At 49.0% G+C, this 14,406-nt stretch overlaps 1 protein-coding gene across 1 annotated transcript in view; it reads right to left on the reverse strand.

The window, feature by feature from the left end:
* Positions 1-263: 263 nt before the first annotated feature.
* MMADHC (metabolism of cobalamin associated D) overlaps positions 264-14,406 on the reverse strand; it is a 31,358-nt gene continuing 17,215 nt past the window's right edge. Inside the window, exons 5-8 of the mRNA XM_066575196.1 lie at positions 12,696-12,804; positions 6,481-6,611; positions 2,251-2,337; positions 264-772 (exon numbers count right to left, since the gene is read on the reverse strand). Of these exons, the coding sequence (XP_066431293.1) occupies positions 578-772; positions 2,251-2,337; positions 6,481-6,611; positions 12,696-12,804 (522 nt within the window). The 3' untranslated portion in view covers positions 264-577. The remainder of the gene's footprint in view (positions 773-2,250; positions 2,338-6,480; positions 6,612-12,695; positions 12,805-14,406) is intronic.

The raw sequence follows: 14,406 nt of genomic DNA on the forward strand, positions 1-14,406 counted from the left end.
AAAATAGTCACTGTCAGTAAACCCCTCCCCCAAGGATCCATCCATCTCATATCCATCCCATATCCATCCATCCATCCCATATCCATCCATCCCTGCGCAGAGTGTAAGCTCTCGCCTACGACCTGAAGGTTGCAAGTTCGATCCCCACATGATTCAGGTAGCCGGCTCAAGGTTGACTCAGCCTTCCATCCTTCCGAGGTCGGTAAAATGAGAACCCAGCTTGGTGGGGGGGAAATAAGTAATAATTACCTGAAAGCGCTGCGTAATAAGTTGGCGCTATACAAATACCATGATTTATTATATATATATCAGTTTCTGCCCGTTGAACCTGTAAAGCATTTTATTACAGATGCGATTCTTTCATATCTTGAATCCATTCACAGCGGTTGGTTGTTTTACCCGTCATAGAATTACACGGATCGCCATCAGCCGCGGCCGTCCCGCTTCTCATAAATATACAAATCGGATTGGATCACTTAAATAGATTTCAGTTTATTCTGACGTGAGGTCCGCCCCTTTGTCAGGAAGGTAAAGCATCAAGTACAGAGGTGATGGTCGTGGGGGGTAACACTCGGCATCAGAGTTCCCCCAACTTCCTCATGACAGTGCTATCCGCAGGTGCGTTGGTGAATATACTCCCCACCACCACGTGCGTTCCCCAGACATTATGGCGGATCACTTTACAGCAGCCCAGGTCCTCCACTCGGAATCCAAGATGGCGGTAGCGTTCATCGGTTTCGTAGAGCGTGTTATTAGTGTAAGGCCCGAAGTACTAAAGAGAACGAGAAATACAAGGCTGAAGAGAATCCGACATTATGTCACAAATTTTGCACAACTGAAGCTTCGATTATTAGTAGTGATAGGCGGCCCCCCTCCCTCCGGCCCGCGGCCCAGGCCTCTCACCCGCCAAGCCAGAAGCCTCCTGCACATGGATGAGGGCAAACACCCCGTAGCAGCTGTCTGTGCATGGGCTCTGGCTTGGCTTCCAATTCCCAATCCGTGTTTAACAGACTTGTTAAGGAGTCATACCTTGATTTGCAGGAATGCTGCCATCCAATAGGTGGCGCCGCAGAGGTATTGTTCCATCCTCCTTATTTATAGCCATGACTAATAATCCCTTAAAGCGGATATCCGGGACTTTTGGGATTTTTTTCTATTGATTATCTATCCTGAGGTCATCACTAGATAGGGGTAGGGGTCTGCCGCTCGGATCCCCACTGATCAGCTGACTAGCGGCACTGCGGTTACTATGTAAAGCACAAGCAGCACATCATGCTGACCATAGCGGCCAGCAGCTCTCAATGCAATACCAAGCTGGGCCCCTGCAATGCGGTCAGTGTGAGACGCTTCCGGCATTTCCAAGTGATAGAGGTGACAGTAATCAGCTGATCGGCGAAGATTGAAAATGGCAGAACCCCATGATCTACTGATGAGCGGTCCTGAGGACAGGTCACTGATGATGATAAAAATGAAAAGTGGCCCAGACAACCCCTTTAAGAAAGTTGTACCAAAATGGCATCCCTTGCCCTGCTATGGCATATGAATATCAGAGCAGAATCCCCCCTATGGGACTCCTCTCTATGGCCTAAACAGGGGGCCACTCCCATCTGGGTGGTCCTTGTAAACACAGGATGCCTATTCATGTGCATAGCCCTCATGTAATACCACATTTCACCTGCAGAGGCTGCTGCAAGGGAAGTGTCTCAATGGTCTCAGCTGATCGCCCGGGCCCCACGTTCTGCATGTTGGCACAATCCCTTAAAGTGTAATTGTCATTTGTAGACACGTTTACACATTTAAACCGTCTGGCGCCGAGACCCCCAGCAATCACTAAAACAAATCAGCCGCAGCGTTCGCCCGAGCACGGTCACTGCTCGCTAGCCAAGGACGGGCCTGCAGACTTTGTATTGAGCTAGCGAGCAGCGACAGCACTGGGAGGAGCGTTATTGGTCATGTGTTATACATGCAGAGTCGGCCGCTGAGACCACTGGTTGGAGGAGCGGTCATGTGAGTGATAAAACAACATGGCCGCTGGAGGGGCTTCTGGGATGGGCCTAACTGTGCTGGAGGAAGGGGGGGGTGCATTTAAAGGGAGAGTACAGTCTTTTTTCCCTATCTTATATACCAAAATGAATGGGATACAGATTTAGCATGGAATCGGCACAGAAGTCCACCGTGTGAACATACGCTAATCGGAGCCTAGCTATGGTTCGGTACGGATTAGATCGCTCCGGAGGCATTCTCACTTACCGCCAGGCCTGACGCTGGGTCAATGAAGTCCGCCCAGTAACCCTCCGATCTCAGGGCGTAGCAAATTTCTTTGGCACCATTAATAAACTAGAATGATAAGAAAACATAAAAGTTAATAGTCTGAACCTAAAATAGCATCAAAAGGAAAACTTTGCCTTCATAGCTGCGCAGGAAACGCCATGTAAAGAGCGCAAAAGATACCAACCGGAACAGCGACTACTGAAAAATAAAGCCAGCGACATGATTACAGCTCATCAGACAACATGCGGCCGAGCTTCGGCTCTGGAAACGTTCCCAGACTTGTGGTTTTGCTTGGAACGAGCGAGAAGATAAAGGTAAGCCTCAGTATTAAGTAACAGACTCTCTCACGGGTCACCAGTGACTAAAGGGTCAGCGAAGCTTCACTGCCCACATTAAGTCATAAAAATGGATATAAAGAAAGGTGGCGTCGCCCATATAATGCTGCTACTGTAAATCGGTTTGTGTGTCTACAGCTCCTATGGTGACTTATGGGTCTCCATGGCAACAAACCACAAGCAAACGGTGTAGTCCGATCCTGCAGAGGTTTCGTCATTCAGCCATCCTCTGATCCTTGCCAACCCACCGAATGTCAGCTAGCAAGAATTAGAGAAAGATGGAAGGAAGCGCAACTATGGATCAGACAACACTGTGCTTGTAGTCTGTTACCATGGCAACCGATATCTGCAGCTACATTTCAATGCTAATGAGAAAAAACAAAAATTGGTTGTGAAGGGGGATGTGATTAGTTTTCAGATCCATGCAGCAAGAACTTGTGACCGCCTCCTCAAACCTGCAAATTTGGGATTGGAAAACCCCAATAATTGTCAAATAAAACTGGAGCCGCAAAGTCCAACTGTCTGAAACCTTCCAGTCTCCTTTTAGGCTATGGTTGCAGTTTTGCTTCTGCCCCTCGAAGGGCAGTTTGCCCCCCATCCAATGGCTTTTTAGCTAGTGACAATTTACAGAACCGTGTGAACTAAGTAGTAACCTACAGCACCAGAATATACAGATAAACAGCAGCAGGCGCCACATTGTATTCTACGCCATGCAGGTCTGGTGCAGATAAGGGCGACAGCAGAGCGCCAATGGTGGCCTGCATGGAAAAGGGGAAGTTTACAGCAAGTGCAAGCTAAGAGACCAGTGTGCTGGGAGTGGCTGCTGGCCAACGGTACGCCGTCCACAGCCCTGGGTTTGGCGTTTAAAACCATGCGAGAAAAAAAAAAAAAAATACGACCCAGATGGCGGCACAACCTCTTAGGGTGAAAAAAAAAAACGTGACTCAAAACCAAAAAGTAAAACCTGACTTCTGCATTAAACACGTGTTTAGGAGGTAGAACCACTGTCAGACGGATGGAAGGTCTACCATCTAGGGTGGGGATACAGCTACACTCACATCGACTCCTTGTATACCTTCCAAGAGTCGGAGGAAGAGGTTTACACTCAAACACATTAGAAGGAGTTTGAATTCACGTGTTTTCATCTTTCAGAAACTGCACCAAAACTGTTTTTATCTCCCATTTCTCACACAGTGAAGGTTGTGGTCTCTTCACTTCATGATCTAAAGCACTGAGGGGTTAATCTAAGCATCTACAGTTGTTTGGGGTTAATGTAAAGATTCTAGGTGGTCTGGGGCAGTGAGAGGGTTAATGTAGAAATGTCTGGTAGTCTACAATAGTGAGGATTTCCCTGGCGGTCTACGGTACTGAAGAGGTTAGTTTCAGTATTCCTGATGGTCTATGATAGTGAAGGGTTTAATGCAGAGCTCTGGTGGTCTATGATAGGGAAGGGTTTAACGTAGAGATCCCTGGTGGTCTAGGGTAGTGAGGGGGTTAATTTCAGTATTTCTGATGGTCTAGGACAGTGAAGGGGTTTAATGTAGAGATCTCTGGTGGTGTACGATAGGGAGGGGGGATAATTTCACTATTCCCGGCGGTCTAGGGTAGTGAGGAAATTAATGAAAGGACCCCTGGAGGCTCAGCGCAATCTAATGAAAAAAAATGTTAAGATTCGCGGTGGTGGGTAGTGAGAGGGTTAATGCTATATAGCTTGGGTCCAGCGGCTACTCTCTAGGCTTCAGAGTTGCTCTCGTGGTAACTTCCTCTTTCTCCTACATGGACCATAGAGATAAGTGCAGGGAAGGGATAGAGTGGTCGGCCGCTGTAACTGTACAGCCACACAATACTCTCTCTATGATCAGGGTGAGCAGGTCGCGGGTGCGCTGACATCATTATGGGGGTTGTCCCCCTTCTAAATAAAAGCACAAGACCGTGCACCATGTTCACATGATGGGAAACCTACTAATGTGAACTGCACAATAATTCTGCTGCGTTTTAGCAGTAAACTGGTGCGGAGCGTGGGAGGCGCTGATGACGGGGGCGGAGTCACATGACCCATTCTGCAAGGTGAAGGGGGGCAGAGTTAGTAAGCAGCATACATTAGTGCGCTGCTCATATCTACAGTGTACTGGTACTCAAAGCTTTAAGAGGCAAGAGTGAGCATTAGTACCGTGAGGGGCATGTGGCCCACCTTGGCTTCAGGTTGTAGCTGCGACCCCTATGGCTAGGCCGTATTTCTGAAGCAACCGCCGTATTTCTGAAGCAATTTTGAGTCTGTAATCTGGACGTGCGGCCCGGCCGGACCGCGCTTCTCCTGGACTCTGAAGCATAAATTATGTATGATGTTCAGGAGTTCAGACCAGCCCCCGCAGTCGGGCCGGGACGCACGTCCGTGTAACGAACACAAAATCACGTCCGAAACATGTTGGGGTGTCACCGGCCTAACGGTGTACCTCTGCCTGTTGTGCACCAGCTTGTAGAAGACACAGAATAGAGAAACACAAGCCAGTCCGTCAACAGCGAGAAACCGTGTGATGGCGATAACTCATATATATGGAGCCGTGCGCCCCAGTGGGGGAGCGGATGATGGGGGGGGGGGGGGGGGCGGAGGGCGGGCGGATCCTGCAAGGTCACTTTACTAGAAGATGGTGTGGTGGAGAGTAATTACTGCTCGGCGCTGACCTCACTCATTATTCTGCAGCCGCTCTCCAGATCCGTGTCGACAGTCAATTACTAAACGCATCAACTCATGCGATGGAAGTGCGGCGGGTTCAGCATGTTGTAACATGACCTCATTATTTAGTGGCGCTTCGGCTCGCAGAGAAACAGAAGCTCGGGGAAACTTCGCCGCAGAGGTTACGTCTAATGAGCAGACACCACCGCCGCTGCTAGATTGGAGTTGACAGGGAGGCGATGAGCTGAGAAATATGACAATTAATGCGTAATTAGACCACATTACAACGGCAACATGCATCAGACCGGAACGAGCCCCGAGACAAACACCAGCAGACAAAAAGCGCCGGGTCCACCGATTCTTCGTTTTACATTGCGATGCTACAACCTGTCCCCCGTCAGTGGCTTATACCTATGACAGACCGTTGGGAGGTTCCGGGCTACCACTCTGACCAGTTGGCACCTCATAGGTGGTTTTTGCAGGCCACCTTTGGGCCCCTCTCTCCCACAAGCTCCTTAGAGGGCAGCCAATAGCTATTAATGGGTTAAAAAGGCTGGAATCAGATAACGCCGCTCCTGGTCGTTGCAGCGGATTGTCAGTTACATACAAGCAAGCGGTGTATTGGACAGGGCTTATTCACATGGCGATTTTCATGCCTGCGTTCTGTCCCCGCTAGTAACTGACTGCTCACGGACCAATTACTGTTAAAAGGGGTCAAGCATGCTGCCGCCTCCTTGGACCCCATTGCATTTATTTGGGGTTGGGTTCATGACCCCACAGGTGGCTTGGCATACACAGATTGGAACCTCTGCACTGAAGTGCATGTGTTAGGTGTGCTGCGGGACTTTCCTATTTCTACTAATATGGTACAAATGAACATGTCAACTCGCCCCGCAACAAAGTCACGCCTTTATACGGCTCCGTGACGGGAAAAAAAAAAGTTAATGACGCTAAATACGGCGACGCTAAATTATTTATTGTGAAAATTTTATATTGTGTTTTTTTGGGGACAATTAAAATTATTAACTTCAGAACTGAATTGGTCCCTCTGGAGGTCGGCTGGGTCCATAATGGGGCTTTCTATACCGGCCGTTGGCTACCTGCCACAATCCTGCAGGTTATGGATACGACGGCCGATACGTGAGGGTATGGAAGTGCTTTGCCGGGTTTAGTTGGCCGCCGTGACATCAGGAAGCTGACCTTCTCCAGCAGCGATTCCCTTTCGCTCTCCACCTCTTCGGTCCACATCGTCATGTCGTTCACAGTTCTCTGCGTCACCGTCAGGACCATGAAGTTACTACCAGGAACCTCAGGGAACATCGAGGAGAAATCTGTAGACGTAACAACTGTAATTAGTCATTTATCACTTAATGGGTGCAACGGCAATGCAAGCGGGTCAGCGGCACGTACGCCAACGGCCGACAGCGTGAAGAGCCCTCCCCATGGCATAGACGAGACCTGGTAGACTGCAGACAGATCCTCCACGTGCAGAAGATGTCGGTCAGCGTCTGAGGACCGTATGGGGCACTTATATTAATGGAGATCAAATGTACAGTCCCGCCATGTGTCACACATCTTACTTCAGAACACTTAACCCCTTAGTGACCGCCTTATAGGGTTTTTACATCCTGCAGATGCTGTACGTATATGAAGGGAGATCACGGGGCGACCTCCCTTCATACATACTGGGTGTAAGCTATTTCTTACAGCCAACACCCGGTGGCAACAGCTGCGATAAGCTGTGCGAGTCATCGGGGTTATTAACCCTTCAGTTTTGACAGTAACATTTAAATCCCCCCAAAACGTTGTTTGAGGGTCCTGTACGGCCCCCCCACGATTCGGGCGCAGTGAGCCGTGCGTGTGTTATGGCAGTTGGGGGGCCTTCTGAAAGGCCCCAGGGCTGTCATGGCAGAATGCCTATCAATCCATCCGACTGCCTGTCAGATCGCAGTATGATGTAATGCTATGGCATTACATCATACTGCAGGAGCGATCCAAGCATCACTAGTTGTGGTCCCCTCAGGGGACTAGTATGGGAAAAAAAAAGTAGAAATAAGATCCACAAAGTTTTGCCAAGTAGAAAAAACAAACAAAAAACACAATATAAGTTTGGGATTTTAGTACTTGTACCGACTCCTAGAATAAAGTTATCAGGTCATTTTTGTTGCAGTTTCTGCACCGTAGAAACAGGACGCACTGAAGGATGGCGGAATGTCATTTTTCATCCTCTTTCTCTCTACTTAGAATTTTTTAGGGGTTTATACAACTCGTCCCGCAAACAAACCCTCATACAGCGACATCGATGGATAAAGGAGTTACGATTTTTTAAGGGGGGGGGGGGGTGGTGGAAGAAAATAGAAACAAAACAGCTCTGTCATTAAAGGGATTGTCCCGCGCCGAAACGGGGTTTTTTTTTTTTTTTTTAAACCCCCCCCCCCCCCCCCGTTCGGCGCGAGACAACCCCGATGCAGGGGTTAAAAAAAACAAACCGGAGAGTGCTTACCTGAATCCCGGCGGTCCGGCGTCTTCATACTCACCTGCTGAAGATGGCCGCCGGGGTCTGCTCCCTCCGTGGACCGCAGCTCTTCTGTGCGGTCCATTGCCGATTCCAGCCTCCTGATTGGCTGGAATCGGCACGTGACGGGGCGGAGCTACACGGAGCCGGCATTCTGCACGAGAGGCCCCATTGAAGACAGCAGAAGACCCGGACTGCGCAAGCGCGGCTAATTTGGCCATCGGAGGCCGAAAATTAGTCGGCACCATGGAGACGAGGACGCCAGCAACGGAGCAGGTAAGTATAAAACTTTTGATAACTTCTGTATGGCTCATAATTAATGCACAATGTACATTACAAAGTGCATTAATATGGCCATACAGAAGTGTATAGACCCACTTGCTGCCGCGGGACAACCCCTTTAAGGGGTTAAAAGCAGCTTTGAGTGGTCCTCACTAAGAGATTCCAGTGTACAGAGTACTATTACATTTACTACATGAATTATATAGCATCACACACATCAGTTTAATTATATGTAGTTAACGATATGAAAAACCTTGGTAACGTGTAAACTCTTATTCCGCCAGCAGAGGGCGCCATTACCACGAAACAGCCAGCACTAAAGAGACCGTGCCGGCATTTAAAGTCCACAGCCACATAATAGGGAGTAACTTTCTCATCATGAGGGCCCAACTTCTGGGACCTTCACGGATCATGAGAACAGGAGTCCAGAAGGATCCTAAATGAATGGCGGTTCAAGCACCCCGCTATGTCCGGGAGTCCAGCAGAGATGAATGGAGCAGCACATTTGCTCACCTGCGACTCTATTCGTTCAGAGACCTTTGGGACCCCCGTTTTTGGTATTGGTGGAGGTCCTAGCGGTTGGATCCCCACTAAAAATCAGATAGTTATCATGTGAGAAGGGAAGACCATAAAAGCTGGGGCTGCACGGCGGCTTTGGCAAGGTCAACAGCGGCAGAGTAGCGCACATTCCCAATAACCTCAATGGAGTTGCAGATCGTCACAACAATCTAACCTTGATTGATTTTTTGCAACCTACAACTTGTGCTGCAACTCCACTGAGTCCAACGGCGGTGCAAGGTCACCGGGCTATGCAGCCATCTTTAGCGGCACTGCCAAGGACACGGTGTAGCCAAAGCCCAAATGTTGCCACGACTCCTTAAGTATTAATCATAAACATGCATATTGCTTTTCCGTGTCCATGAGCCAAAATCAATTGTGAAGTCAACGGAAGCCATCCGATCCACGGCCCGTCCGTAGCAGACACAGCAGAATCCACGTCATCGCCTAGTGATGGCGCAGGATATCTGTACTACGCATGTGCGCCGGCCGGCACATCTGCACCACAGATGAGACAGCAGACAGGTACGCAGGGCACAGGGACCCAGCCGTGTGCAATTGGTCTAAAGAAGAACAGGGAGTCCTGGAAGTGATGATTTGGCCCCACGGAGCCCGGATCTCACATCAGTCTGGGATTACATAAAGAGGCAGAAGGATCGGAGCGTATACGAGTCAATGCTAAACAATGGCGCAGGAAATATAAAACAAAGAACAGTTGTACTACGCATGACGGCGTGCGCGGCTACATGGCGATGCGCGGTATAATGTCGCTGCCATACGCAGGATCACAGTCGAGCTCACAGCTATAAGAGGTTTTACGCTTATGACCGTGTTAGCCCAACCAACGTCTGAGAAACAAAACCGCTATTTCCCAGAATGAACGTTCTCACTTCTAGTGCCGCTCAACCTGCAACAACGGTGCCAAGTATCACTTGTCCTTCACCCGCAGGAGAATGCATCCACATACGGGCGCGATGGAGCAGCAAACTAGCCGTTGTGGACTAAATAAGAGACACAGAGGTCCAGCGGAGGCTTCCTGCGCGTCAACGGGAGTCCTACTACAGCGCTGTGCAGGAAGGCTCTAATCTAGTGATCAGCGGCAGCCGGACATGACGGCGAGTGCCATCCATTCTGGTTAGGTGGCCTCAAAAACTACACGGCAGCCAGCGGGAGCGCCGCCTCATAATCTATGGAAAGGAACGTCATTCAGCGTAACCAGAGCTTCTGGCAGAGCCGGACGTTCAGATTTTCAACTGTATTAACAGAATTCATTTATGTTATATCTCAGCCACCCAAACAAGAGCCGAGTATACATCCACATATATGTACTGACTGGCCCTTTATTAGAGCCCCCTCTCTCTCACGATTGGCTCTTCCCTGTACAGACATTCTACCCGTGACCCCGGAGTGCGGCATAAAATCACGTGACAAGTTTTCCGTGGATCAGTTTCAGTGTGAATCCACATTAGATGGAAAATCCAGCGATCGGAGCGACTTCCAATGAGGCCCGGTCATCGGTGCTGGACTAGCCGGGTCAGGATGTCACTGAAAGACTCCAGCGGGCAAAAGAGCGCAAAACTTGTATCACTGAGCAGCGAAAAAAACATCTCCTGGTCAGATGGAGACAGATTTCTGTTGCTGATGGGAGGTCAGAATTTGGCAGAAGCAGCATGAATCGCTGACCCCTTCCTGTCAGCCGGTCAGAACATGTCAGCACCTCCATCTAATCTGCAGCAACTACAAGAAGCTTCCTGTCCGCAGGGGCCGATATTCCTGCAGAACCATTCCATCACCGAGTGGAATCTTCGCCACAACGGATTACATCAGATCTGTAGGCCAAAAGGAAGGAGGTCCAACGTGCTACTAGATGGGGGTCTAATAGGTCTAAATTGCACTCGGGTACAATGAATAGAGCTAGCAGCACTGGATAGTCAGTGTGTGTAATATTATATATCACATAAGCAAAAGAGAGCTGTACAAAACAAGGGCTTAGGCCGGCGCTCCTAGAATGTGAAGACACATATATTATAATGGGCAAAACCGCAGAAGAGGCCTTACCCGAAAAGAAAATTGTACTGCACATACGTGCCGGCCGGCGCGCCCACACGCACACACAGACCAGAAAAGAGAAGACCTGGACAGGTAACGTAGTGTCCTCGGCCGCAGGCACGGTCGGCTGCTGCATGTGGAATCCGATCCGCCGATGGACAGGAGGCCTAAAGAAAACAAGTAACACAACCCAGCGCTCCAGGTTTGAGAGTGGTAGCAAAAAGCCAAGAAAGACAATTACTTGAGTGAGGGGTTAGTAGGAGCAGCGAACCTCCTCAGACATCCATGTTCACTTATCAGGTGGATATTCGGGAGTAAGGACAACTCCAGTTTATCCATGACGCAGGAGAGGGCACCGCGCTGCAGAGGACTTATTCATACGTTCGCCTCCTTTATCACGCACAACTCATGAGACATATTACCAATAGGCAAGGGTATTTAAAATGAATGAGCTGGAAGTGAACGTGCGTGCATCTGCAATGGCGTGCGTATGCTTGCCCGCTAAGACATGTGGCTGGAAGGACATGGCTGCCGTGAGCGTTCACACGAACACTGCACTCCGGAAGTAATAGGTCACTTGGCGACTGCAAATTTGTGCGCATTCTATATCCTGTGAATAACCGCAATCGTAAAAGCACGTGCACGCTCTACCACACCAGTCAGCGGGATAGGCGAGATCTCAGAAGTAGGTTGGAAAAATTACATACAATGTTTAGAATGGATTTTGGGGGGGGGGGGGGGGGGGGAGAGAGAAGAATAATATAACCTTAAAAATACCTTAAATATAGATGTATAAACCTACGTGGGAGCGGCCGGGTACAGAGAGGCCGTAAGAAGGCCAAGGGAGAACACAGACATGTAGAGCCGGGGGTTAGATCTGCTCAAGGACTTCATTCAAGCCCCCAGAAGACAAAGTATCCAGACGACGGATCCACATCATCTCCTTGGTGTCGCTGGAGGGTCCGCCGGGGGAAGTGTGTGTGGGGGGGGGGGGGGAAATTCTGCTAACGTGCTAATGGGGTCAAGCGCATCAAGGAGGCACCTTCATGATCGTTTATAGAGCGTTGAGAGACACCGAGGATTAAGAAGTCGTTTGTGATGTTTGCTGGAGGGCTGTCCTTGGTCGGAGGCCAATTGTAGTGCGGCCCACAGATTGTAAACCACAAGGGCATTCAAGCAAAGTATACAATCTACTGAGTTTCCTATAATGTGATTTCTGTTCTCATTTTCAAGATAAACCTCTTTTCTATTAGAAGCAGAAGGGATAAATCCAAAAATCAAAAACCTCCTGCGCTGGTGGGTAGAGTATACTCAGAGGCAGCCAAGGTGCGCCAATGATAACGTAAGACACTTTCTTGAGGAGGGGGATATGTTTCTTACTTTATCCTGGGTGCCACCTTGGCTCCGCCTGAGTATATACTCTACCTAGGAGCGCAGGAGGTTTTTGATTTGGGATTTATCCCTTCCGTTTTCATGTGTTGGGGACCTTTGGATTAAGAGATCCCTGAACTCCGTGCTGCTCTCCCCTTACCAGTGGATGTGATTGGCACAGGAAGATAACCTTTGTGAACCTTTATTGGGACAACAGGTGAGGCACCTTGGCACCCATCCTTTGGCTAAGGGGGTCAGCACTAGGAGAGTACTGCATTATTATTTATTTTTTAAAAGCCAGTCCGTGGGTTTCCTGATCTTTCTTCTTTTCTATTAGGGCGTTGGTCCACTTCCCCACCTAATCCCTGTAGAACCGTACAGACAGGGAGAGCGTCAACGGCAGCCCAGGACACGCCGGCACCACGCTAGGTATATGTAAGAAAACAAATCCTAACAGAACCCTCATCTGGTTGTCATCATCCGAATGCCACCAGTAGTTGCCGCGGGCGGCCCACAGTTACCCTTTATTTTCAGCACGTGTGAATTACCCAGGTGATAAATATATGATAGGCGAGGGTCCTTCCTCTGGGACCTCCAACATAAGCGAGACGTCCCCCTTCTTACAGTAATATAGCAGTACCTTTCTTCAGTAGTTCTGGACAGGACTGCATGGCACATTCTACTTTTGCATTTTCAAAGTACGTCCCAATGCCGCTTACTTCCTGCTGCTGAAGAGAAGCTTCGTTACCCTGAAAAAAAAAAAAAAAAAAAGTTTACGTTTTTAATATTTAAGTATTTCTCATGAGAAAAGAAAAAAAAAAAAAAAGACATAAAACGGTAATCTTCCACAGCTGTAGCATGTAGCACCCCCACGACCGCCAGGTACTGTAACATGAGGCGTTCCCATGCATAGCTGTAGGTCGGCCCTTACTATTATACAATGCCAGTGAATGCGCGCCTCTGCCTAGTACTGCTGCGTCTGCACAGTGTCAGATGGAGGTTGGACAGTGCGGAGGAAAAATAAAAATCCCGAAAGAGGCCACTGAGCGTCTGATGCCACTGCCTCGTCCTTTTAGGAACAGTTAGGGGTCGGATCACCATCGTCTGGACGGTAAAGACATATTTTGAGTCTCACCATTTAGTGAAGTGGGACAACTTCTTGGATGCAGATTCTGTGCCTAAATCCTCATCAAATCCACTAACCATTTGCATCCAGTGAAGGGCATTTTAGATCAGATTCACATGCTGAAGAAAAAAAAACTAAACATTTTTGTACATGCTGTACAATCTCCCTCATCTGCATCATTGGGGAACACAGCTGAAGACCGTGGGACGTTCCAGAGCAATCCCTGGGGGTCGGGAAGAGTAGAGGAGGACACATATAGTCCAGTTTATAGTGGTCTCCAACCGGGTAAAACTCTGAAAAGATAGGCAAAGAGGTCCACGTGGCGGCCTTACACACTTAAATAGTGGAAGCTCAGTAGCTTATTGCCCACGAGGCACCCACTGCCCGAGTAGAATGTGCCGTAACACAGAAGGGCAGCGCTCTGCCTTTGGCACAGTAGTCTTCTTGCACTTCTGATTGAAACCAGCGAGTCAACCACCTTGGAAGCTGCAAGACCACGTCTTGATTCACAAAAAGAATCAGGAGCGTCTAAAAGAGGCCGTCTGAGAAAGGTAGGTTAGCAGTTTGTGAAAAGAGCGTTCTCTGGGATGAACTGCAGAGGGAAGAATGAAGACAGAACAAGGTGTTCATTGAGGTGGAATGCCAACATCACCTTAGGTAGGAAGAGGGGACAGCTCGCAGGACCACCTTGTCCCGATGAAAGGCAGTGAATGAAGGCTTGGCTGACAAGGCTGCGGATAGAGGTGACCACTAACAAGGCGGCCATCTCCCAGGTCAGCAGAGCTGCAAATTCAGTCAGCAGTTCAAAGGGATGAGACTACCACATCCAGTACAAAACTAAAGGTCCCAAGGTGGTACCAGAGAATGGTATGGAGCGGCAGCATGAGCAACCCCCTGTAGAAAAGTACAGGCGGACGATTGTGCAGCCAGGGGGCATTGGAAAAGTATGGATTGTGCAGATACTTGACCCTTTAAAAGGAACTAAGGCTCAAGCCCATATCCAGGCCCTCCTGTAGGAAGGATAGAAGGTGCGGTAACGAAGAACGTCTAGGGTGGAAGTTGTGGAAGGAATTTTCCCCAAAACGTGATGATAAACTCAAGAGGAGGTTTTCCTAGTCTTCATCATGGTTTGAATGACCGGTTCCACAAATCCATGGGCTCTGAAGACCCCCATGCGGACAAACTAGAGTGGACGAGTGTGGCGAGTACCTGCCATGGCTTTTAC

Source organism: Eleutherodactylus coqui, chromosome 8 (genome assembly GCF_035609145.1).
Source record: "Eleutherodactylus coqui strain aEleCoq1 chromosome 8, aEleCoq1.hap1, whole genome shotgun sequence".
NCBI classification, from domain to species: Eukaryota; Metazoa; Chordata; class Amphibia; order Anura; family Eleutherodactylidae; genus Eleutherodactylus; species Eleutherodactylus coqui.